Source organism: Rattus rattus, chromosome 2 (assembly GCF_011064425.1).
Source record: "Rattus rattus isolate New Zealand chromosome 2, Rrattus_CSIRO_v1, whole genome shotgun sequence".
NCBI classification, from domain to species: domain Eukaryota; kingdom Metazoa; phylum Chordata; class Mammalia; order Rodentia; family Muridae; genus Rattus; species Rattus rattus.
The window spans coordinates 103,955,200-103,982,971 of NC_046155.1; the positions used below are offsets into that span (position 1 = coordinate 103,955,200).

General features: G+C 37.4%; 3 protein-coding genes across 3 annotated transcripts; 1 reads left to right on the top strand and 2 right to left on the bottom strand.

The window, feature by feature from the left end:
- Positions 1-335: 335 nt before the first annotated feature.
- LOC116894131 (olfactory receptor 52E8-like) lies at positions 336-1,277 on the bottom strand. The gene has a single exon (XM_032895850.1). The coding sequence runs from the start codon at positions 1,275-1,277 to the stop codon at positions 336-338; it is 942 nt and encodes a 313-aa protein (XP_032751741.1).
- A 15,103-nt stretch (positions 1,278-16,380) lies between these two features.
- On the bottom strand, positions 16,381-17,331 carry LOC116894133 (olfactory receptor 52E8). Its single transcript, XM_032895851.1, has one exon. It carries the CDS (start codon positions 17,329-17,331, stop codon positions 16,381-16,383), a length of 951 nt encoding a protein of 316 aa, XP_032751742.1.
- An 8,817-nt stretch (positions 17,332-26,148) lies between these two features.
- LOC116894134 (olfactory receptor 52E8-like) lies at positions 26,149-27,102 on the top strand. Its single transcript, XM_032895852.1, has one exon. The coding sequence runs from the start codon at positions 26,149-26,151 to the stop codon at positions 27,100-27,102; it is 954 nt and encodes a 317-aa protein (XP_032751743.1).
- The last annotated feature ends 670 nt before the right edge of the window (positions 27,103-27,772 follow it).

Below are 27,772 nucleotides of genomic sequence, written 5' to 3' on the forward strand. Positions count from 1 at the left end.
TGCCCTGGCTTAATCGAAAGAAGATATCTTTGTAGAATTTTGGTGGTTCAATATAAAGATTAGATCCATTCTGTGCATGAGAGGCTTCCTGATGGTTAACCTAGCAGTTTTCTTTCTTCTTTGTATTTCTCTGAACTTTAGTACTGTATCCTTATTTCTTCATTGTGTTCTTTTGTCATCTGGGAGAATTCCTTCTTGTTTGGATGCCCATGAATAGAGAAACACTGTGTGTTTAGCTAGTATTCTGTAAAGCAATTTTTCTATTTAAGTTTATTTACACATAAGTTCTATATATGAAGGAAAAGACTGCAACACTAAAAATCAGAGGGTCACAGTTAAACTTCCTTACAAAACAATGTCATGACTGCACGATCTCGAATCTGCTTGGTTCTCATCCCATAAATGATAGGGTTAAGAGCCGGGGGGATAATTACATATAAGTTAGCAAGGAGGATATGGATATACCGTGGAATGTTGTGTCCAAATCGATGAGTCAAGAAGGAAAAAAGGGCTGGAGTGAAGAAAGCCAAGATCACACACACATGGGAACCACAAGTATTAAGAGCTTTGAGCCTGGCTTCCCAAGATGGGAGTTTGAATACAGCGTGAAGAATTTTCACATAGGACAGAGCAATCAAAATAACATCCAGAAATATCATAGATATGAGTAATAATCCAAATAATATGTTAACTCTGATGCTAACACATGCCAGGCGGGCAATGCCCATGTGCTCACAATACGTGTGTGGTATGATATTGTGTTCACAGAATGAAAGCCTTAGAATGAGAAATATAAGAGGAAAAACCAAAATGAAATTTCTAAATAGTCCAATGCCAGCAATAATACAGATCATTCTGTTGGTGAGGATAGTGTTGTATCGGAGAGGGTTACAGATGGCAATGTAGCGATCAAAGGCCATAGCTACAAGCATGAATGTTTCAATGCCTGTAAACAGATGAATGAAAAACATTTGAGCTATACAGTCCCTGAAGGCAATCTTATGGAAGCCAAACCAGAATATGCCAAGTGCTCTGGGAACAGTTGCTGTAGACAGGCCCAAGTCAGTCAGAGCCAGCATGGCCAATAAGTAGAACATGGGCTGATGAAGACTGTGTTCAAGATGGATCACCAAGAGAAGGATGACATTCCCTAGGACAGCAATAAGATAGACTGTTCCAAATGGAAAACCAAGCCAGAACTGTGACTCTTCCAGTCCTGGAATCCCCAAGAGCAGGAAGGATGAAGGGTGAATCCATGAGCTGTTGCCTGGTGACATGCTGTCAGGAGCCTCTGATGGACAGACTCATTTGAAGGAATCTACATAGGACTTGACAGTACTTTGTCAGCACTAGTAAATAAGAACAGAAAGGATGTCATTAGTGTTTCTTCTCATGGAGTATAGAAATGTTTTCAAGTGTTTTCTTGAAGATTTTCTCTCTTTTTCTTTTCAATTTAAAAGGATTATGAAGGTGGATATTTCTTTTAAATGAATGAATATTTAGACTCTCTTCAAGATAACTTAAATGAAGTTTTTCTTCATATAAACCAAGTTTAGTTGGGAGATGAACCTAGCAAGGTCATACCAACCGCTATATTGGCTAGAATATTTTGAAATATATAATAATATATTGTGGGGAAGTATAATTTGTACTTATAAATGGTTACAAATTCAGACCACAGATACTATTGTAGCTTTGAAATATATCCTTCAAATGTCACTTATATAGCTAGAAGTATGAGTGAAAATTATGCCATGGTCTAATTCCACTTATAACCATTGGAAATCTTTCCTGATGCTCAACTTGCCTGTAAATAACTATAATCAGGGGACTATGCTAACCAAGCAACATAGGCTATCAACTGAAGGCCCAGAGCCATGTATGGGTTATCTGTTCTTGAGTTGTTGCTTACAAACTATTTGCATTGTTTTTGGTTATCCACAGAATATAAGATACTATTACTAAAGATATCATACATTTGAGTTATATAACATGGAGAAATCAAGCCAATACTGACCTGGAAGCTTCATCCCTCCAGGATAATTTTCATAATACTGGGAGATGCTATGTACACTACAAGAGAAAAAACATAATCAACCATTTATGACTTCCAGTAACAATCAGCCTGGCAAAAATGAGCCCACTAGTGTAATAGTAACATTAATGGTAAGGAAGAGACCACATATCTTCCATTGGATTTAAAGCCTGCTCCAGAACATGGAGAGATGGCTCAATGATTAAGAGTGCATAGTGTTCTTCCAGAGGACCCAAGTTAGTTTCCCAGCAGTCATATATGTCAGCTTACTATCACTTTAGCTTCAGGGGGATGTTTCCAAACCTCTAGTCTCCATAGGTACTGATTTCCTATGGACATGCAAACACACACACACACACACACACACACACACACACCACATGAAAAAGATAAAATAAATGTAATAATAATAGTAATAATAACAACTAATAATTGTAATAATGCTCACTCCACAAAACAGGACTCATGTGTGGTGTTAATAAATTGGCCAAAACCTCATGGCTGGCCAAGTGATAACCCTTGTAAAAGAACTTAACACAAAATGAATATTGTAATATTCTAATTTTTATTTCCATAGATTGGGTTATCTGTCAACACTGACTACAGAAGAATAAAATAAATTTTATATCCATATATAAAATTCTTAGTATTTGTAGAACTCTTCTAACTCTCTTGTTTTTTTGTTTGTTTGTTTTGTTTTGTTTTGTTTTATTTTGATTGTTTTGAAACAAGTGGGTGAATATATTTGTTTTGATCTTTGGAACAAGAATCATACCTTATGAGGCCATGGTTTCTCCATTTCTAGTGCAACATAATTGAACTTGGAAATGAAATTATTACTTTTTGAGAGACTGTCTCATCCTTAAAGCGCTTACCTTTAGTCTTTCATTTATATCTTCTATTCCTCCAGTCAATACTGAGTGCTCACTTCTTTGTAAAATAATCCAAATCACATCAACCTTGGTTTCCATGTGGGAAACAGTGGATGATATAGTTACTGCTGTCATATTCATTACCATGAGAATTTAACAACTGTTAAAATAATGACTCCATGAAATGATTTGAAGTTTAAGATTGTATCATTCGCTACTCAAAAGGAAGGTGAGAAATAGTGTAGTTCCTGAATTAATGAAATTCCCTCACATTTACAGCCAAAGGAATATCTCTACCCTTAACGTGTAACTGTTTTATGACATCTTGATGGTACCAGGGTTCTTCTCAAAGGTTTTTCCCCTGAACTTGTGCTACAATACAAGTGCTTTCATTGTTTATTTGTTTCTTGGGCTGCATTTCTCATTTTAATCAGCACCACCAGATTTTCCCCAAATTATTTCTGAAATGCTTTATATTACTTCTGATGTCTCTCATAATTGCAGTCAGTTTAGATTCACCTGAGATATATTCCCTCCAACCCTACAACCCAGAACTTTTATCATGATGACACATTTTTAAATAAGAAGGAACAAGGGTAAGCGGCTTCCTGAAAATAATCTATGAACAGTAGACCCAGTAGAATTAGCAAAAGTAGTATTAACAATAGAAACAGAACACATTTGTATGAGCCAAGGGTATCAGGATGTTATACAGTATTTAAAAACTTGAGAGCATAGGAAATCAAAATCAAAATTGAGAAGAATAAGAAGCATGCTTGGTGAGAGAAAATAGAAAAAGAAAATCTCTAAATACTGAAATGTTTGAGGGATCTGATATAGGTTTGAGGAACAGAAAGAGGAATCAGCATGAGCTTCCTGTCTGTCCTTTACCTGACCTATGTGTCTCATTCTCATGAAGGCCTTTTCTGACCCCAAAGTGTTTGTTTCTAATGCTCTCCACAGAACTTCATGATTCTGCTACAGAATGTTCTCTGTGACTATTCAGTCAGTCCAGAATATCCATCTAATTATGCATCATGCAGAAATGAAAAAATATGAATTTATTGATCACTATCTCCATTATTATATCTAGAGGATAGCTGCAACCCAAAATTTATTTGTTGATTAAAGATTGAATATATAGTAAATTCTTAATTTTAATTCTTGATTAAAATTCTGTATGTTATAAGGATAAGAACAGAATCACTTTATCTATCTGGTGTCTGGGAATGTAGAAAAAAGAAAATAAATGAATTCTCATGAGAAGACTGGGTAGGGATATGAAGTGATGAGTCTTACCAGAAGTCTTCATGACACTGTCATGGCACTGTCAACTAGCATGATATAACCCAGAGAGATTGTTGAAATTAAACTAGATAGAGTTTAGGGAGCAGCTGACCATAACAATCAGAATTAGAAAGTCAAAAATAACTGATGTATTTTATGCACAGTTTATCCTTATAAAAACTCAGGTGTGTGGTATTATTGTGCAAGCTGTATCAACATGAAAGGCCATTCAAAAACCAATGAAAAGGTGAACTGGTGGAATTACTAAAATCTGAGACAATTAGTTCTTTACTATGTTGACTTGTTTTTAACGTACATAATTCTTTCCTCCACATTACAGTGTCAAAACCAACAAGATTGTACACGAAAAGAAACAAGGTATGAGACTTGCAAAATCTACTAGTAGAGAATCATGCTTTCTAGAAAATTCAGGAGGCATCTGTTAGGAGAGAAACAGACACAGAAAAGAAATAGGAAAATTGCTGCAGATAACTTCATCTGCTATGTCACCTGTTAAGAACATCTTCCTGGGAGATCTTCATTCATACTTAAAATTAATGACTAAAACATGGGACTATGTTAAAACATGTGCATAATGTCAGCACTAAGTGGACTCAACAGCTTGTATTGGTTTATTTTTATGTAATAATGTTTAGTGTACATATGTAACAACAGTAACTAAAGAAAAGTACTGTGAACGGAGGGCGATCTCAGGGTCTCTGTAGGGGTTGGAAGGAAGATACAGTGGGAAAAATCATGTAAATACATTACACATGCATGATACATGAACTTCTAAATATAGACTTCAGACATATGAGTAATAAAACAACAAAGAGGAAAAAAACTTTGTGACATGTTTAACCAGATATTCTCCAGTGTTGGGAAAAATATTTTCTCTATGACCAGACTTGATCCTCCATCAAAATAAATGACCAGACCTAAATTGGAGCAGCCACTGAGTTCAAGGGACATCTGATATCTTGATACTCAAAGCTATTTATTTCAATTCAAGGGAAGATTTTCAACCCAACTGATGCAAAAAATCAATAGAATTACAGCTGTAAATACATTTTTGAGGGTAGAGATTGTATTGTAGCTTAGTGGTACAAATCTTACCTAGTAGTACAAGGAACCAAACACTTGAAAAACAACAATTTATAAAGTTCATCTTTCATTTTCTGTTATAGCTGGAATAGGCTTTAGACCACTAAAGGATTAATGTCATGTCAATTGCTATATTTATGAGAAGAAAAGGAACTATGCCTTAAAAAAAAACTTGTATCTTTAAATTTTTGTACTTTTCATTTACTTGTTATATTTATTACTATTTTGTTTTTTTATTTTTGTTTGTTTATTTGATTGGTTGGTTATTTTTCAAGACCAGCTCTCTCTATTTAATAGCCTTGGCTCTTTTGAAACTTGCTCTGTAGAACAGGCTGACCTTGAACTTAGAGATTTTCCTGCCTCTGCCTCCCATGTGCTGGGATTAAAACTATGTGCTAACACTGTCTGGCTACTATGCTGAAATAGCAAAATAATTTGAAAGAATGTAATACAAGAACCAAAGCACATATGTTGACACAAATCAGAATGGCAAATACAGTGAATGCTCTTCAGACTTTACCTACAAGTGTGTGGTATCGGGATTGAATTACTTTTGTTCTACAACAAGAGTTACAAAGTGTTAAAGAAAAGTTATAATTTGGAAAAATTGAGAATACCACTTCCGGTGTTAAATAATGTTCAAATCATCAGTATCATAATAAGTTTTAGTAAAACTGTTCTAAAAGAGAAACAGCTAAGAAAAAGGAGCAGTAACAAAGAGGGAGGAGGAGAGACAAAGAAAGAAAACACATGAAACAAGACAGAGGTTGAAGGAAAAATGCAACAGCACTGCAGCAAAGCAACAGTATGCTTAGCTAGATTTTTTAAAGTGTTTCATTATTCATAAACATGTGTATTTGTTATAAAAAAATCAAATAAACAAAACAATAAACTGAGAAAAATCTTCTGAAATTCCCCCAGCTAGAAATAAGCACATAAACATTTTGTCTTCTCCAAATTAACATTTGAATTACATACAAATTATGAAGGGATTAAAGCAATAGATCTTACTTCAAGACTTTTCAATCTTTGACCAAATTTATACGCAGCCAAGTTGATACCAAATTCACCAACTTCAGACAGAAGTGCTGTTGACAGAATCTGCAGTCATGACTACTCCAAGGTTATCAAACTGAGGCTCAAGCTTATACTATAGTTTACAGTCTTCCTCCATGACCAAGAACTGTTGTTCCCCTGGGCCTTTGTGGTATCAGATCACAAAGACTATGTGTAATTCTCATACAGACATATGGGCATAAAAAGTCTACCTGCAAGGGACCCCTTGAGACTTCAGAATTTCTCCCTTCAGTTCTCCAACTTGCATAATTCTATAACTTTTAACTTCTTAATTTCTAATTACTCTGTTTCCACTCATCCCACAAGAATATCTCAGCCAATGTGAATTCCCTATCTTGTTATCTAGGGTTGTTATATTCTCTCATGTTGGGCCACAGCATTTTCTTGGTCATGATGAAGTGAAGCCCTAAGGGCTTGGGCTTACTTAGGATCTGGAAAGCCATCCCATTTATTCAGATTATGTGCTCAGATATGTTTCATGTTTGTTTCTTTCCCCCGTGAAACCAAGTCTTATTTATTTAGATTATACTAATCACTAATAAATATTCAAAAATAGCTCTCACACTTCAGAAATTCAGAGAACCAGTAAAATTTCTTTAAAAAATGTTTTTTGAAATAGAATTACATCACTCCCTCCTCATTTTCCTTTTCCCACTTAACCTTTCTCAAACCCTCCCCATGCTCCCTCCACTCTAAAGTTGATAGCCTTTTATTAGAATCAGTAAAATATCTAAGAATTCAACTTCAATTGCATTTAGAAGGGAGTTAGAAGATTTACAACAAAAATACAAATTCAGATACAAATTCACTATTTAAGATCATCACGGAAATAATATACACTGCTTAACTGGAGATATATGCAGTCATGGAGTCTGGCTTTCTTTCATAGTGTGTATTTGTATGTGTGTGATAATGTGTGTTAGCCTTTTTTGAAAAAGAAAAAAACAGAGTCTATCACTAGACTAGATCTCACCAAGTAACCAAGGGTTTCTAGGACCCTGTCTGTTGATAGCCCCACAAAAGTGGGATTAGCAAGTACCACCATCCCTGCTTTTTTATATGGGCTATGGTCCTCTAACTCAAGTCTTCAAGCTTGCAAAGCAAGTACTCCACAAACTGAACTATCTCCCTTGCACCCTTGCCTGATTTGCATAGAGGGAAAAAAGGCAATTTCAGTAGCTGTCAGCTATTGGACCTACAATGGCATCTCACAGTAAGAAAGTAAAATAAAAACAATAGGCACGGAAGTCCCACATCCTCGGATCCCTGCCCGCAGCAGCTCTCTGCTCCCAGAACCCGTGGGAGAGATACCTTACCGCCTGGTCAGGTGGGCACTCCTGAGGTTGCAGAGCAGAAGAGACCACCAACACTGCCCACCCCTGCCCACATCCCTGGCCCAAGAGGAAACTGTATAAGGCCTCTGGGCTCCCGTGGGAGAGGGCCCAGGTGAGGCAGGAGCCCTGCCTGAGACACTGCCGGAACCTGAAGGAAACAGACCGGATAAACAGTTCTCTGCACCCAAATCCCGTGGGAGGGAGAGCTAAACCTTCAGAGAGGCAGACACGCCTGCAAAACCGGAAGAGACTGCTCTCTACACACATTGCTGATTCCAGAGGAAAACACCGGAGGCCATCTGGAACCCTGGTGCACAGAGGCTCCCGGAAGAGGCAGCGCAGATCTTCCCGGTTGCTGCCACCGCAGAGAGCCCGTGGGCAGCACCCCGAAGCGAACTTGAGCCTCGGGACCACAGGTAAGACCAACTTTTCTGCTGCAAGTGACCTGCCTGGTGAACTCAAGGCACAGGTCCACAGGAACAGCTGAAGACCTGTAGAGGGACAAAACTACACACACGAAAGCAGAACACTCTGTCCCCATAACTGGCTGAAAGAAAACAGTAAAACAGGTCTACAGCACTCCTGACACACAGGCTTATAGGACAGTCTAGCCACTGTCAGAATTAGCAGAACAAAGTAACACTAGAGATAATCTGATGGCGAGAGGCAAGCGCAGGAACACAAGCAACAGAAACCAAGACTACATGGCATCATCGAGCCCACCTCCCACCCAAAACAAACATGGAATATCCAAACACACCAGAAAAGCAAGATCTAGTTTCAAAATTGATTTGATCATGATGCTGGAGGACTTCAAGAAAGACGTGAAGAACTCCCTTAGAGAACAAAGAAGCCTACAGAGAGGAATCGCAAAAATCCTGAAAGAATTCCAGGAAAACACAATCAAACAGTTGAAGGAATTAAAAATGGAAATAGAAGCAATCAAGAAAGAACACATGGAAATAACCCTGGATATAGAAAACCAAAAGAAGAGACAAGGAGCTGTAGATACAAGCTTCACCAACAGAATACAAGAGATGGAAGAGAGAATCTCAGGAGCAGAAGATTCCATAGAAATCATTGACTCAACTGTCAAATATAATGTAAAGCGGAAAAAGCTACTGGTCCAAAACATACAGGAAATCCAGGACTCAATGAGAAGATCAAACCTAAGAATAATAGGTATAGAAGAGAGTGAAGACTCCCGGCTCAAAGGACCAGTAAATATCTTCAACAAAATCATAGAAGAAAACTTCCTAACCTAAAAAAAGAGATACCCATAGGCATACAAGAAGCCTACAGAACTCCAAATAGATTGGACCAGAAAAGAAACACCTCCGTCACAATAGTCAAAACACCAAACGCACAAAATAAAGAAAAGAATATTAAAAAAGCAGTAAGGGGAAAAAGGTCAAGTAACATATAAAGGCAGACCTATCAGAATCACACCAGACTTCTCGCCAGAAACTATGAAGGCCAGAAGATCCTGGACTGATGTCATACAGACCCTAAGAGAACACAAAATGCCAGCCCAGGCTACTGTATCCTGCAAAACTCTCAATTAACATAGATGGAGAAACCAAGATATTCCATGACAAAACCAAATTTACACAATATCTTTCTACAAATCCAGCACTACAAAGGATAATAAATGGTAAAGCCCAACATAAGGAGGCAAGCTATACCCAAGAAGAGGCAAGAAACTAATTGTCTTGGCAACAAAACAAAGAGAAGAAAAGCACACAAACACAACCTCACATCCAAATATGAATATAACAGGAAGCAATAATCACTATTCCTTAATATCTCTCAACATCAATGGCCTCAACTCCCCAATAAAAAGACATAGATTAACAAACTGGATACGCAACGAGGACCCTGCATTCTGCTGCTTACAGGAAACACACCTCAGAGACAAAGACAGACACTACCTCAGAGTGAAAGGCTGGAAAACAACTTTCCAAGCAAATGGTCGGAAGAAGCAAGCTGGAGTAGCCATTCTAATATCAAATAAAATCAATTTCCAACTAAAAGTCATCAAAAAGATAAGGAAGATGGTTTAATATACGGAAAACCATCAACGTGATCCATTATATAAACAAACTGAAAGAACAAAACCACATGATCATTTCATTAGATGCTGAGAAAGCATTTGACAAAATTCAACACCCCTTCATGATAAAAGTCCTGGAAAGAATAGGAATCCAAGGCCCATACCTAAACATAGTAAAAGCCATATACAGCAAACCAGTGGCTAACATTAAACTAAATGGAGAGAAACTTGAAGCAATCCCACTAAAATCAGGGACTAGACAAGGCTTACTCTCCCTACTTATTCAATATAGTTCTTGAAGTTCTAGCCAGAGCAATCAGACAACAAAAGGAGATCAAGGGGATACAGATCGGAAAAGAAGAAGTCAAAATATCACTATTTGCAGATGATATGATAGTATATTTAAGTGATGCCAAAAGTTCCACCAGAGAACTACTAAAGCTGATAAACAACTTCAGCAAAGTGGCTGGGTATAAAATTAACTCAAATTAATCAGTAGCCTTCCTCTACACAAAAGAGAAACAAGCCGAGAAAGAAATTAGGGACACGACACCCTTCATAATAGACCCAAATAATATAAAATACCTCGGTGTGACTTTAACCAAGCAAGTAAAAGATCTGTACAATAAGAACTTCAAGACACTGAAGAAAGAAATTGAAGAAGACCTCAGAAGGTGGAAAGATCTCCCATGCTCATGGATTGGCAGGATTAATATAGTAAAAATGGCCATTTTACCAAAAGCGATCTACAGATTCAATGCAATCCCCATCAAAATACCAATCCAATTCTTCAAAGAGTTAGACAGAACAATTTGCAAATTCATCTGGAATAACAAAAAACCCAGGATAGCTAAAACTATCCTCAACAATAAAAAAGGACTTCAGGGGAATCACTATCCCTGAACTCAAGCAGTATTACAGAGCATTAGTGATAAAAACTGCATGGTATTGGTACAGAGACAGACAGATAGACCAATGGAACAGAATTGAAGACCCAGAAATGAATCCACACACCTATGGTCACTTGATTTTTGACAAAGGAGCCAAATCCATCCAATGGAAAAAAGATAGCATTTTTAGCAAATGGTTCTGGTTCAACTGGAGGTCAACATGTAGAAGAATGCAGATCGATCCATGCTTATCACCCTGTACAATGCTTAAGTCCAAGTGGATCAAGGACCTCCACATCAAACCAGATACACTCAAACTAATAGAAGAAAAACTAGGGAAGCATCTGGAACACATGGGCACTGGAAAACATTTTCTGAACAAAACTCCAATGCTTATGCTCTAAGATCAAGAATCGACAAATGGGATCTCATAAAAACTGCAAAGCTTCTGTAAGGCAAAGGACACTGTGGTTAGGACAAAGCGGCAACCAACAGATTGGGAAAAGATCTTTACCAATCCTACAACAGATAGAGGCCTTATATCCAAAATATACAAAGAACTCAAAAGTTAGACAACAGGGAGACAAATAACCCTATTAAAAATGGGGTTCAGAGCTAAACAAAGAATTCACAGCTGAGGAATGCCGAATGGCTGAAAACACCTAAAAAATGTTCAACATCTTTAGTCATCAGGAAATGCAAATCAAAACAACCTGAGATTTCACCTCCACCATTGAGAATGGCTAAGATCAAAAACTCAGGTGACAGTAAAATGCTGGCGAGGATGTGGAGAAAGAGGAACACTCCTCCATTGTTGGTGGGATTGCAGACTGGTACAACCATTCTGGAAATCAGTCTGAGGTTCCTCAGAAAATTGGACATTAAACTGCCTGAGGATCAGCTATCCCTCTCTTGGGCATATACCCAAAAGATGCCCCAACATATAAAAAGACACGTGCTCCACTATGTTTCGCCAGCCTTATTTATAATAGCCCAGAAGCTGGAAAGAACCCAGATGCCCTTCAACAGAGGAATGGATACAGAAAATGTGGTACATCTACACAATGGAATATTACTCAGCTATCAAAAAACAAGTTTACTTATGAAATTTGTAGGCAAATGGTTGGAACTGGAAAATATCATCCTGGAGTGAGCTACCCAATCACAGAAAGACATACATGGTATGCACTCATTTGATAAGTGGCTATTAAGCCCAAATGCCTGAATTACCCTAGATGCCTAGAACAAATGAAACTCAAGGCGGATGATCAAAATGTGAATGCTTCACTCCTTCTTTAAAAAGGAACAAGAATACCCTTGGCAGGGAAGAGAGAGGCAAAGATTAAAACAGAGACTGAAGGAACATCCATTCAGAGCCTGCCCCACATGTGGCCCATATATATACAGCCACCCAATTAGACAAGATGGATGAAGCAAAGAAGTGCAGAAGTGTAGATCGCTCCTGACAGACACAGCCAGAATACAGCAAATACAGAGGCGACTGTCAGCAGCAAACCTCTGAACTGAGAATAGGACCCCCGTTGAAGGAATCAGAGAAAGAACTGGAAGAGCTTGAAGGAGCTCGAGACCCTATATGTACAACAATGCCAAGCCACCAGAGCTTCCAGGGACTAAGCCACTACCTAAAGACTATACATGGACTGACCCTGGACTCTGACCTCATGAGGTAGCAATGAATATCCTAGTAAAAGAGCACCAGTGGAAGGGAAGCCCTGGTCCGCTAATACTGAACCCCAGTGAACTAGACTGTTGCGGGAGGGCGTGCAATGGGGGAGGGTCGAGGGAGGAACACCCATAAGGAAGGGGAAGGAGGGATGTTTGCCGGAAACAGGAAAGGAATAACACTCGAAATGTATATAAGAAATATTCAAGTTAAAAAAAAGAAAAAAAGAAAAAGGAAAAAAACAATAGGCACTTCCATAATTTAACCTAAGCAAAGACAAAACAATAATGATGTCCAAAATATTTGGTTTCCTCTTTACAGATGTAATATAGTTTGCGTGTGCATGAGCACACACACACACACACACACACACACACACACACAAAGAGGATGTATATATCTACATACAGAAGGACGAGAAAGAACAGAAGGTGGGGATTCAGGGGCAGCTATGAGTTTATCTGTATGGTATCAGTCAAAAGTGGCTAGATTATGCTTAGATGACAAACACTGATACAGCTTTCAGTGTTTTAAAATGTGCTGTATTATGATCCCACTTACCTTTAGAGGGTAAGACTCTTAGCCTCACTAAGCAAAAATCATAAAACTGTGTACCCACAGATAGAAAGAAATAAATTGTGATTATATGATCAGACAACATAGCTTTTATTTAGGAGAAGAATGCATTGTGGAAATCATGGAACAGTATAAAATTTGATGAGTAATCGACTTGGCAATGTACACATATACCAAATATTCACTCTGCAATCTTTTATTGTATATAATCTCTGTTTGAGCACTAACTGCTTTTTTAAAATAAGGTCAGCATTTCATTGGTGCTGGCTTACCGGTCCAAAGGTTCAAGCCATTACCATCCAGGCTGCTAGGAGAAGACTGGCTCTCACATGGTTAGGAAGAGGGTTTCAAAGTCCACCCCCACAGTAACACACTTGCTTCAACAAGTCCACACTTATTTTAATAAGGCCAAACCTCCTAATTGTGCCACACCCTAGAACAAGCATATTCAAATCACTGCAGTGTTTGGTTCAAAATTTGTTATTAGTGTGATTAATTGGCTTAACATGTCTCTGCATTTAAGCTATTAGTCGCCATGTTTTTTGGTGTACTTTCATTTATGACTTTTGTGCTGGGCATTCATTGACCTTCTTTGATCTATGGGGTTACAGTTTTCAATGAATTCATAAATTTCAAAGCATTATTTATTTGAGTATTTATTTTGTTCCTTCATGCCCTTCTGCAGTAACTTTAATTGTATAGACATTGGTCCATCGAGGTTGTATTTCAGCTTTTCCATTTTTCTGTTTATTTTGTTCTTCCTGCCTCTTTCTCTCTCAGTTTCATTTTAAATGGCTTCTATTCAGGTTCAATAATATTTTGTTCCTCAATTTTCAATTTGCTGTCAATTTCATGCAGTGCATTTCACATCTAGCACAGTAATTGCATCTAGGATTGTGTTAAATTGTGTGTATATGCATGCATGTGTATGTGTGTACATGAATGAGCATACAAGTAGAGACCAGGGATTGATGTCATGAGTCTTCCTCCATTACTCTCTGACTTATTGTTTCTTTAATGTTATTTTCCTTTTTAAATATATCTATCTAGGTATTCATGTCACCAAGTCTATCAAAACTGAGGCTGACCCTCTGGTATGCACATGGTGAAAACACAAAACCAAATTCTATAAACTGGCTTCTTACCTCCATACGCATTCCATGCCACACAATACCACCCCATGTATACACACACTTGCTGGAGTACCCACACAATATATACATACATATATACATGAGCACCAATCATTTTTAAATAAAAATAAGAAGAAAATAAGAAAAGAAATAAATTGGGAGAGGACAAGAGGTAAGTTCAAAGTGTTGTCTATAAGTGTTGCTTAACTTTTCCCACAATGTTAATTGTGACTCTGCGGAATCTTTTCTTTTGGGGGGGGACTTCTACACTTCTGTACTCTTATCAGCATTGTTAATTATGAATAACACTAGATTTCATCGTGATTCCTTCATCTATGCATACAGTGAATTCTGATCATCTCCCCCTTTGAGTGCCCTTCCTTTGTCCTTTGCACTCACACTGAGGCCCTTCTCAGCTCTTCTTCTTGGTGTTTTCATGGTTTTCGTTCTTTCTTTTCATTTTCCTTTGTGACCAACAACATTTTATTAGAGTGTGCCACAGGTCTAGGGTGGGGGATAACTCACCAGAAGCTGAACTAGTAGTTACATCATGTAGAAAATATATCTCCCTCCCATAGTGATCTTTAAATGCTTGTTGATACTAAAGGAGGAATCAGGTTCTACGAAATGTCGCTACCCAGTCCCTACTAGCTGCTACCTTTATCTGTCTGTAAGTTCTCAGAGGAAGGTGGAACCTCATGCTAGTTCTGCATGGCAGGATGTGAATGGTCCTAGACTTTGTGCAGTTACTGTGTCCATATGCACAACTATTGTGAGGTCAAGAACACATCTGCTGAGTAATTCTGCCTTGATTATAACAATGCATTTTATAATGCCTTTTTCCTAAAATCATCTTTCTCCAAAATAATTTTAAATCCTTATTTTCATTTCTAAATAGTACCTTTTAAAATATTTGTGTGAGAGAAGTACAAAAACGGAAGTCATTTTTAAATTTTTTCCTTTCTGGTATTTTTATACAATTTTATTTTTATCTTTTGAGAATTTTATAAGTGCATATAATGTGGTTTGGTCAAACTCCATTGTGCCCAATTCTTCCCTTATCCTCCCACCACCTTTTGCTCCAAACTTCATGTGTTCCTCTCCCTGTCTCTCCATCTTCCTCTTCCTCTTTCCTACCCTCTTCTCCTCCCTCCTGCCCTCCCCTATCTTTCTAAGTGTTCCACTGTGTTCATCTCATGCTGCCTAAATGTGCATGCATGTAGGGCCATCTACTGGAGCATGGGTAGTATATCGGGGACCACATCCCTAAAGAAACTCCCTTTCACCTCTAGGAGCAGTCATTTGCAGTAGGTACAGCTTGGGGTGTGACTTTATGTGTCCTTCCCTTATCCATACTGAGACATTCTCAATCTTCAGAAATATTTCTATATACCGCTTTATACTTGCCTTTTATTTCCTATGAACATGATTACACAGCACACTGTCTATCATTCTACTGTTCAAAAAACTTATACATGGAGAGTGGAAACTGTTTAAATACAAAGATTTACATGTAGTATATGTATACATGTAAGTATAATACATAATATATTTGTTATTACCATGTATATCATTTGTAACAAATGTATCATATATACTACTAATTCAACAAATAGAACTAAATATTTATTTGTGCTTCTGCATTCAATGCTGTATCAAAATTATATCATCATCTCCATTACATCAATTTCTAACATCCTTTCTCTGTTTGCTTCTGTATGTGCATGAGAAAATCACATTAATAGTTAACTAGGTTCCTAGTAAATGCAATAAGTAAATGAATATTCTTATCAATATCTCTAAGTGTATGTGTTTTTAAGGTAAGGCGACATTATCTATGTTGCAATAATTTGTTAATGTCATTATCACAACTACCATAATCTTATAAGACCCTTATCTATCCACAACGCTTTTGCAGTAAGCAGGGATATTCTGCATTGTATTAAATTCTAAAAGAGTACAGGAAGAGGAAATGGGCTAATCTTCTTTGGCCTAAATTAGTATTTTCTGCTAACAACGAAATTCAGATAGATCATGTAACTTTCCCTAACATCAATATATTCTCTTCAAAAGAGGAAATTGTCCTCCATACAGGACCATCTGCAATATCCAGCAATATTAATGAAATGCTTACTGAAATAGATTGTCAAAAGGATTCCAATATTCCCAATACTATCTTGAAAAATAAAGTGTTTGATTCACAGTTAAATGACACTTTTGGTCATAGTAAGTTTGTCTCTTTTCCAGTTTTCTTTGGACTAGGTACAAATTAACTTACTTTCATTAACATATGAGAAAAATTCTGGAACAAACTCTCCAAACTGCTTCTGGCTAGTTACCTTTCTGAAAAAAACAACCTCATTACTCTCTCTCGAATTTGTTTGGTCCTTACCCCATAAATCAGAGGATTAAGGGCTGGTGGGACAACCACATAGAGATTGGCCAAGAAAATGTGGATATATTGGGGCACATTGTGGCCAAAACGATGTGTCAAGAAGGAGAAAAATGCTGGAGTAAAAAAGGTTAAGATAACCCCAATATGAGAGCCACAGGTATTGAGAGCCTTGAGTCTGGCCTCCCGGGAAGGCAGGCAAAACACTGCATAGAGGATCCTAACATAGGAGAGAATAATGAGAACCACATCCAGGAGCAAGAGAGCAATGTTGCTAAGTCCAAACATGATATTGACTCTGATGCTGGCACATGCTAGACGGGCAATGCCCATGTGCTCACAATAAGTGTGAGGGATGATGTGATGCCCACAGTAGGGTAGTCTCAGGAGGAGAAACACCAGTGGAACAACCATGTATAGGCTCCGCAGCACAGCTATACCTGCGATGACCCCAATGACTTTGCTGGTGAGGATGACAGTATATTGAAGAGGCTTGCAAATGGCAATGTAGCGGTCAAAGCCCATGACCAACAATGTAATGCTTTCCATGACTGTGAAGAAGTGGATGAAGAACATCTGAGAAAGGCAACCTCCGAAAGATATTTCCCTGAGATTGAACCAGAAGATGCCCAGCATTTTCGGGATGGTGGCTGTGGTCAGACCCAGGTCAATTGAATCCAACATGGCGAGGAAGTAGTACATGGGCTCATGAAGACTGTGTTCAGTTTGGATCACAAATAAAATAGCAGCATTCCCCAGGATTGCAATGAGATAGAGAAAACAAAAGGGAAATCCAATCCAGATGTGTGCATCTTCTAACCCTGGGATGCCCAGCAGGAGGAATGAAGAAGGGTGGGCTTGTGTGTCATTAGACAGGGACATTCTCTCAGTCATAGACAGATGCTGTGCTTAATACAAATAGGTTTTAATGTATCAATAGTATGCTTATTTATTTGTCTACTTAGCCTTTAATCTTCATTACTGTTAACATAAATATAACCTTTAAATCTGCTGTTCATATTTGTAGAATAAGTAAAACACTCTCTTCATTTTATGTTTACGTTTCTGAATTCCACATGGCATCAGCTATAGCGCCACCATTACTGCACTGAACACATGTAAGAACAATGACTGATACGACGAAGAGGCAAGAAGAAATGCAGACTGCAGAGTGGCCAGAAATACATGGAGAGGATAGATTCCAGGGTTGGTATGCAAGGTAGTGTTACATATGCTTTTGCTTACTATGCATAAGAATTACTCAGGAACCTTGACCTGCACCTTTCCCTATTTGGGAAGCTGATACCCCCAAATATTCTATATACAATGTTGTTTGTGCATGGTGTTATGTACAGAGTTAGTCTGGTTCTGAGATCAGGATAAACTTACCTTCCCTTTCCGTTTCATAAAAAAAAAAAAAAAAAAAAAAAAAAAAAGTTGTGTCATGTAGAAATTCTCTATATTTTCATATTTAAATGAAGAGATAAAGCTGTAGGTGTTCTTATTTTTATGGTAGGAAATAAATCATTCATGTGAGTTATAACTCTACTAAAAAGTCTCACCAGGTTTGGAAGTAAAGACAATGAAAGGGAAAAATTACTTGAAAAAGATCATTTTGCTCATTTTTTAACTATGATATAGACATGAATCAAAAGACTGTCTTAATATAGACCAAACTTTCATTTCATCAATAAATAAATAATGCATCCTGTAAAGCAAATCTCCCCAGCTGTGGACCAGCTATTGGAAGAGAGAGCTATGCAATTTCCCAGTATACTTCAACTCATGTTCATGGACGATAAATACTCAAGCTATTTCTGTTTAGTTCCTTCTCTGAATCTATCTCAGTACCATCTACAATAAATGTTGCTATTATAGTAAATTCTGAACAAGTAGTAAATTAAATTTCTGAAGAAAACAAGCATAAAGCTCATTGCTGTACTTATTTACAAACAACTGTTGTAGTAATAATATGGAGGTAATTGACCATTATGTATAATTGTACACAAAGAATATATTTGCATTTAACAAGACTTAACTCTTGAATGAATTCAAGGTATCTACCAGATATGTTTATGAATGTAGCATGACTTGGAATCTTTTTATGTGGGTGGGTATGGGAAATCATGGAGGAATGGAAAAAAGGAAAAAAATGTGATCAAATATATTATATAAAAAAGTTTTAAATAAATTAAGAAATAAAGTTGTATCTTTGGGCTTACAAAAATCTTTGAGAATACCAGTGTCTCTTACTTTAAACATATGATGTTGCCCATATATTCCTAGATGTATCCATTTAAGGGTTATAAAACATTGCAAATATGAAAAATAATTTGATAATTTTAGAAGTTGCTTGAGGAACACTAGTATGTGCATGGGTGTATGTATATGTGGACATGTGTGTTTCTCCTATGATACTGATTTTAAGGAAAGTAAAACTAAAATTCTTAAATTTGTTACATGAACCTATGCCATATACAGTTACAGTTCTATTTTTCATTTGCTGAGAGCATCAACAGTATTATAGTTGGGGAAACATTTTGACAATTCATTCCACCACGTGTTTACAAGGATTCTACAAGTACTGGTGTCAACAGGACAATCTGAAGACAAATTTAGATAATACTGACTGTACACTTCCTCCAGACATACATTTTTATGGCAAGAAAAGTAAAACTCCAAATGGGGCATTTTTAACGTGTTCTGAAAATAGTATGATAGGTTATGCACAGAACGTAGTGTCAAACAGAAGAGCTTAAGACAAAATCCAAGGAGGAGACTGGAACTTTGGAGGAGGGAATGATTGCCAATGGATACACACAAATATATACAAATGTACATGAAGGTAGGCATGAAAGTGTGTGCATATGCATATAGAAGCCTCAGATGGCTTTTATGGGTACCACCTAAACCACTTACTATATTTTATCTTTTATTTATTTTTTATTTTAGTACAAATTTTCTAATTAAACTAGAGCTCACCTCGTAAACTCAGCTGGTTGGCCAACAAAATCCCCAGGATCTGCCTTTCTCCACCTCCCCAGCCCTGCTATTACAGCTGTATGCCTAGAAAACACCCAGCTATTTAAGTTGGCTGGAGAGGATCAAATTCAGTTCTTCATACTTAGAAGGTAAGCTCTGCCAAATAAGCTATCTACTCTGAGGTATTCCCCACCCCAAAGCACTCCAGATAAAGAGGGTTATAGAAAAAGTAAGATCAAAGTGGGGAAAATGGAAGCACACCCACTAATCAATATGAAAATGCAATCTATTGCTCTTTCACTGACCTCAGGAAGACTCAGTAGACTGATGAATTTTATGTGACTGATGTCCAGGGCAATGACAGGTGCTGCATAGAACAGAAACTAATAACAACATTGAGGCTACAAACCACAGAAACTTTTGCCTGTGGATCTCTCAGGAGAACATCATGTTCTCACAGAACAATGTCCAGTCAGAAGCACAGAGAAGCACATGGGCTTACTTTTCTGCACCTAATTCTGTGACCCCATGTCCAACTGTGTACTATAGAGTCTGTGCCCTCTCACAGTTTTCTCTCTGTATTCTTGATCCTATTTCATAACTGTCTATTCTAAACAGCCATTATCCAGGATGCACGGAGACATAAATTCACTAATTCAAAAACATGTTTGGATCCCCTTGATGCCTCTTGAAAACGGAGAAGTGCAATCTGTCTCTTCTTGCATTTCAGATTGCAAGGATGGGTTACACAGGCTCAGAAAAAAAAACAGCTAAATAAAAATCAGACAGTGGTGCAAAGCCATCTTCAGATGTTTCTTTTAGTTTTACATGTGAAAATTTATAGGATCATAGCAAAAAGTATATGCAGAAAAGGAATAGCCTTGGAGGTTGAATGAGTATGTATTTTTTTTTCTGGATCTGGTACTTACACATTCACAATCCCTCCATCTCCTCATTTTATCTGGGCAGGTGCCTTTTCTCCATCTCCCTTAATATTTTTTTCTTAGTCTAAACACAATATGACTTACCTTGTTTTCTAAATCCCTGTGAAATGTTAGTCAGGATAATCCTGGGGCAAACTATTTGCTTGCTGAGTGGAAGAAATCTATATGTTTCTTTGGACCCAATTCCCTGAAGAATGTCCCCACAATATTATGGGAAATTTCATAGAGCACAATGTGTGGCCTCGGGAGAGTTCTTTCTCTCAGTCACTCTTGGCACATATTGTATACAAAGGCAAAGGCGTATTGCTGCTCTCTGCTTCTTTTTAATAATCAGTAACTCTATTGCACTGATACAATGTGCTTGACTTAGGATTTCAGAACTTTTAAACTCCTAGAACATTTCTGGGATTCTTGCTGCTATCTTTCTGTTCACCCTCAGTTTCTGCCCTTCACAGAGCCCCTTTCATTCCTTCTGTGGTTTGTTTTGCTTACCGATAGACTAATTATTTTTCCAAATTTGTGTTTCTGACTTATCTCAATATATTGCACCAATGATAGACATCTGCATACTAGACAGTGAAGAAGTGTTTGTTCTCTGAAAACACTCTGATGCACCAACAGTTGTTTCAAGAAACACATAAACATACACATATGCCTTTATGTGTGTGCCTGACATAAACACAGATGGTCATAGTAAAGGAAAGTAGAAATTAGTGAATTATAACACAAACATGATTGCCCAATATAGCAAATTAAGGGGAGGCTCTGAAAGGTAACAAAATTGAACTCTTTGCCAGAGAAATCCTTTAAAAATGATGGAAGAAATAAACATAATCAAATATTGCAAATGATAGTAAAGATTGATGGCTCTAAAATTTTTTGGTCAGGCTTAATAAAGTATAATGCCAATGATTCTATGTATTTATATTATACCATATTTTGAAGTCTATGTATATTTTAAGTAAATAATTATAGTCAAGGTACTTAACAAGTCAATTACCTTAGATTTGTCAATATGAGAGTAGTAAGATCTACTCTCTACAGGTTAAACACATCACTCTTTATAATCATCGCTCTATTCAAATGATCTCCAAAACATCTCCATTCCCTGTGACCAAAGCTTTACATCTTTGTCTTCATTTCACAAACCTCACTCACACCCTGGCCTCTTGTAGTTAGCATTATATTGTTTCCAGATAGGAATTACATAGTTTTTAAGTGCACAGTTGAATCCTTTTAATGAGTGTCTGTGCTTGGCTCATTCTACTGAAGATAGCTTCTTTCAGTCCATCTATGTCCCCACATGTGACAGAATATGCTCTTGGAGAGTTGGCAATGCTCCGATGGAAGGCCATAGACCCATGAATATGTAGTTATCATCAACTGCTCTTGAGTTTGGGGTAAGGAAGGGGATGGATGTGGAGGAATCAGGAGAGGTGAATGTGATCAAAATGCACTTTTTGAACATCTCAAAGAGCTAATAGAAAATTTAAAAAAGGAAGTTTTTATACTTGTTGGTATAATAAATATCTGCCTTTGAGAAATATCCAAATGTCCTTTACATAATTTTCATCTTATATCTTAGCATTCTCTTACCATGTTTAGATATTAACCTTTATGATTTATGTGGCAGTGCCCCAGATTACTCCTCTCACAAAGCCTTTGTCTCTTTTTTGCTTTCTTGCCTGTGCTTCTGGAGAGAATTACAAAAATCTCACTGCCAAAACCAGTGCCAATAATCTTTGTTTAAGGTGGACGGATTGCTGGGCAGTTGCAGCTCTTAGAGCGTACTTGAGTTTGCTTCCAAGTACCTACATGGCATCTCACAGCTACCCTAACTCCAGCTCTGACACACATACAAATTATATCTGGCCAATCCTCAACAAGTTCATTAACACAAAAAGGGGAACTATTAAAAATCCTAAGATAAGGATCCAAGTAGGCCAACTTAGAGAGGGCCAGAAAGATGCTCATAAACTGCATCTTTTCTAAAACAACACAAACATAAAATAAATGTGGGCATCTCAGCTATGATGGACCATAGCATACATCATTCCCATGCTCCGCTGGAGTATTTGCTGTAAAAAATTATATGGTAAAAGGAGCACACTGACCATATGTCTAAGGCACATCTTACTAATCTAGTCAACTAATACAATCATACATTGGAGAAAAGACAACAGTATTCACAATACTGAAGCTGTGTTGACTAAGTGCCCATAATCCTCTGAATACTGGAGTGTTATTTGGCCATGAGAATACAGTCACAGTATTTCCTGGAAAGTGTACGCAACTTGAGGTCATCATATTATATGAAACAATCCAGACCCAGAAAGACTAAAATAGCATTTTCCTATCTGTTGTTAATTCAAGACATACAAATATATATAGTGTGTGTATGTGTGTGTGTGTGTGTGTGTGTGTGTGTGAGAGAGAGAGAGAGAGAGAGAGAATCATGAATCATGAAGGTCTATAGGAAATAGACTAGTAGGAGTGGGCTAAGAAGTAGAAAGAATGATGAAGCTATAAAAGATTAGATGAGTCCAGTACATGGTTTGTGTTAAATACATGATACACTTTAAAGAGATTTTATGAAAGCCAATAAATATTGAAAATAAAGGTACATCAAGAAAGATCAAACAAAAAATTGTAGTACTAAACAGAATAATGATGATATAAAAAAAGACATACAAATAAATAGAACTTATAATGGAACAGGCTAGGTAACATGGTTCCATTATATGAGCTATCAGCTAATTAATAAAATTTATAAAGACAGAAAACAAAGTAATGTTTCCTAGGAACTGGATGGAAGGAGAGATGATGACTAGGGTGATGCTTAATGAATCAGTGTCTGCTTTTGGAAAGGTGAAAAAAAGTTGGAGCAAAATAGAAGTGATAATAACACAGCATTGTGACCATACAATGGGCTACTGAACTGGAGCTATAAAATGGTAAGTTTTATGGTGTATGTGTTTTATAAGGATGAAAATGCTACTGTGTTTATAAATTCTCAGTAGAGTCCAAAGTGGGTAAAGCACACACTACACAGGCTGGAGGAGAGGGGACTGGGAAAGAAGAGAGAAAACAAAAGACAAAATGGGACTTCCCTAAATGATGTATGAAATAACAGAAAATAAAGTTGTTCACTGAGTGAGCATAGAATGACTATTCACCTGGTGGAATTACAAAAGGGAATTACTGTTCACTTCATTAGAAAGATGCTGGCATCTAGAGACATTATTACTAACCACCTGCCCCAGAACTTAAGTATACACACACAAACATACACACACACGAACACACACACACACACACACACACACACACACACACACACACATTGTTAATATCTCCCCAGGTATATTAAAGGCTTTTTTAACCCATGTATCTGCACTTTAAAACTAAATACACAACTGTAGCATGGCTCACTGAGAAAGAAAGGAATCTTGGTAAGTCTTTGCAACATATGATTAGAATTGAGAATTGAACTAAGATTTAGGATATAAATGAAACTTTCAAAGAATAAAAGTATAATTAGAAAAGAATACAAAACCAAAGAAAAATCTACTCATGGGTGAACATACATAAGGCTTATACTAGAGTAGTGAACACAATGTAATGGATTAATAGTGTAGATGAAGATTAAGGGAGAAGACATTGGGAGGCATTAGAAAGACAATGACTTATCATTCAGATATAGACACCATTGTGCATTTATCTATATGAAACAGAAACACAGGACATGATATAACTTAGCTATGTTTAATCAGCTGAGAGTAGAATCAGGATCTGATTCTGCTTCATAGTCTAATATCACTACACATCCTGTAATTTTACTTAGTTTTCCAATATCTTCTCTTGTTTTGGTGACATAATAAGTGATACATTGAGAAAGGAGCCACAATAGTTAAAGGACAGAGCAGTACATTTTAGCTCTTTACATTTAAAGGGATTTCACAATACTTTCACATGAGAAGACACACAAAATATGTATTAGCTATTTGCCCTCTCTTCATTCTTCATATTTCAGAGGGATTAAGCTCAATTTAAAGCTCGTTGTAGGAGCTTACAGTTAAGTACAAGATGAGAAGATGAGACATGAGGTCAAAAATACAGATACAACCACAGGAACACATGCTCTTGGAACTAAGTTTGCAAGTCTATAATAAAGAACCTCAATTTGTACAGAGTGCAGTTCTTCATTACTCTGGACTTCAAGGAGGTAATCTTCATGTATTTGTAGAAAGTTAGAATTGAAAATAACATGTCATTCTATAGAGTACAGCCAGGCCACAGCATCAAAATGCATTATAGGAACTCTTCAAATAATTAATAAAATATATGTACATAAAGAAAATTGTGCAATATCTGTGTGGAGAATATTTTGAACAAGTGGCACCAGTCAACATGGAGAGCAGCAAATATAATGCCACACTGGCCATGGAGTAAGCAAGCAGTCATGCTGATAGAAAGAGACCACAATAAAAATGCCTGAGTAAGCTTCTTTAGATGGTAATATGCCTCCATGCAACTTTCGTACAATGTCAGGATAGTGCACCCCAGCTCCATGAGAAGATAGGGGATACCTCACATTGTACACCTCACAGGCTTTCCTAAGCATGTCCTTCTGTGTCTAATTGTAATCTGCACCTTTTCCCTGTATGGAACTGTATGCAAGAATCTAATAGCTTTGAGTGACTTTTATGAGTCCATCAAGTGCATTCTTGAAATGAAGATAATTTGGGAGAGTTGAGGCTGAAGAAGTCAGAAGTGAAGGTAGACATGAGATCTGTGACCCAAACTCTGCCCTTTAGCTTCATGATTTGATGCGTTGTATTTTAAACTAAAAGTCAGCAGGTTCTTATAAAGAAGCTTTATAAGGGGAAGGTGTTTTATGGACCTCCATTTCCTTTGCCGACCCATCTTAAATTCTTATCCAAAGCTACTTTGCTTTTAAATACCCAAATCCAATGAGAAATGGGGGAGGGGGGTGCTTGTGAACTCTCAATTTGGCACCACTGTTTTTTCCTACTCTTTAATTCATTCATTTTGGAGCACTAAACACTGTTATACTTATCATTGTCTTATTTTTTAAAGAAACTCAAAATATAGTAATCTAAGTCATGGAGATTTCTTTTTCTTTGAGGAAATTGTGTATAATCTTTTCTTCTTCACACCCATTTCTTCCCCTTCCTCTTTGTACTGCTTCTATTAAAACATTTACAAAGACAGACTTAGACTATGTAACATCTTTAATTTCAAATATTTAGAAATCTTAACCCCTCTGTTTATTGGCATGAGAAATAGTGGGAAGTGGCTTAACTTACTAAAACACTTCTCCATGAAACCAGATGCAGGAGAATGCTTGCCAGCTAATTATAACTGTATGATACAACTTAGGAAATAATGACAGATGCAATGATTTTCAGTTGTAGATATCAAACTAATGATATCTATTGTTCTTATGATACTTATCAGTTTTGTTATCTCCTCCTCATATATATAGCTCTTGAAATAGACATAACATTCCTCCTTACTCTCAACACTAATTTTAAGAGCAGCACAGCTCACATCTGACTGCTCAGCTTCTCACACTTTTTGTGTAGGTGAACAGTGTTATAGGATTATTTACTCGGAGCTGAAGAAAAGAGAAAGAGTCAAAAGCGTTGGGGAAAATGCATTTTTAATAACAACACTTTGCTTGAAAATTCTTTAAATTTTTATAGATCGCAATTAAGCCTGGAAGAACTGCCCCATAGAAGCTGGCAACTGCCTTTAAACCATGCCCAGCATCAACCTACAACAAAATGTCCTCAGCAATGTCACTGAGGCCCACCCTCTTTCTTTCCTGTTGCTGGGGATTCCAGGGCTGGAAGCTACACAGTTCTGGCTGGGTTTTCCCTTCAGTGTCGTGTATCTGATCGCTCTTGTTGGAAACCTCATCATTTTGTTTGTTATATGGACTGACAGGACCCTTCACCAACCCATGTTCTACTTTCTGGCCATGCTGTCTGTGGTTGACTTAAGTCTCTCTACCGCTACCATCCCCAAGATGTTGAGCATCTTCTGGTTTAGGCTCCAGGAGCTGTGCTTTGGGTGCTGTGTTGCTCAAGTCTTTTTTATCCATTTTTTCACAGTCATGGAGAGCATCGTCCTCCTCGCTATGGGCTTTGATCGCTATGTGGCTATTTGCAACCCTCTCAGGTACACCACGATCCTCACCAACAGAGTCATCGGTGTGATTGCTGCGCTCGTGGTGATAAGGAGTCTCTGTATGATTGTCCCGATCATTTTTCTCCTCCTGAGGCTGCCTTACTGTGGACACAGAATCATCCCACATACCTACTGTGAGCACATGGGCGTGGCACGACTAGCCTGTGCCAGCATCAGAGCCAATGTCTACTTTGGTCTTGGGAATATTTCCATCTTGTTCCTGGATGTGCTTCTTATTACAGTTTCTTACGCTCGGATCTTATATGCTGTCTTCCATCTTCCCTCTCAAGATGCTCGCGTGAAGGCTCTTAATACGTGTAGCTCCCATATCTGTGTCATCTTAGCCTTCTTTGGCCCAGCTCTTTTCTCATTCCTTACTCATCGCTTTGGTCACAACATCCCTCAGTATATCCATATCCTCCTGGCTAACCTCTATGTAGTCATCCCTCCTGCCCTTAACCCAGTCATTTATGGAATCAGAACCAAGCAGATCCAGCAGAGGGTGAAGAGTCTTTTTGTTTAAAAAGATTGAACACAGCTGGTGCCCTTCTTACAGTGATCATATCTATGATACAGAAGGCTTTACAGATGTAAATGATTTAAAATCTAAAAATTCAAAATAAAAATAATATAACAGTGAATCAGAAAACAGCACTATTGTCTGAGGAATAAACAATCAAAAAGCTCATATCTTCACTCTTGTCAAGTAAGAGAGGATCTTTCTATCTTCAAATTCCCGACTGCTCTACATCCAACAGAGGGAAATCACATTCCTGCCTCCTGTATGGTTATCAATGATGAAAAGTATAGTTAGCATAAAAGAACTGAGACAGATTATTTCCATTATATAAATGAGCTTAGAAATCAGACTTGTGCAAGATACAGGCTCTCAGACCACACGGAAGCAATACTGCACAAAAGGGTGTCAAACAGGCAAATACATTCCAGGAGAGACAAAACAAGGCATAAACAGCAGTGGTGATATCAGATGAATAAGAAGCCAGCCAAGTATATCTAAGAAATAATGTCGGATAAGAAAATAGGGCAGAAAAATTATAGCTGGTATCTAAATACCAAATAATTCAGCAAATAACTCTTATGAATAATATTCATTATAGAAACTGTGAGGCATGTAAGGCAAAATTAGACATTTAATAGGTTATGACAGCTGTCAATGAAACAAATGAACAAAA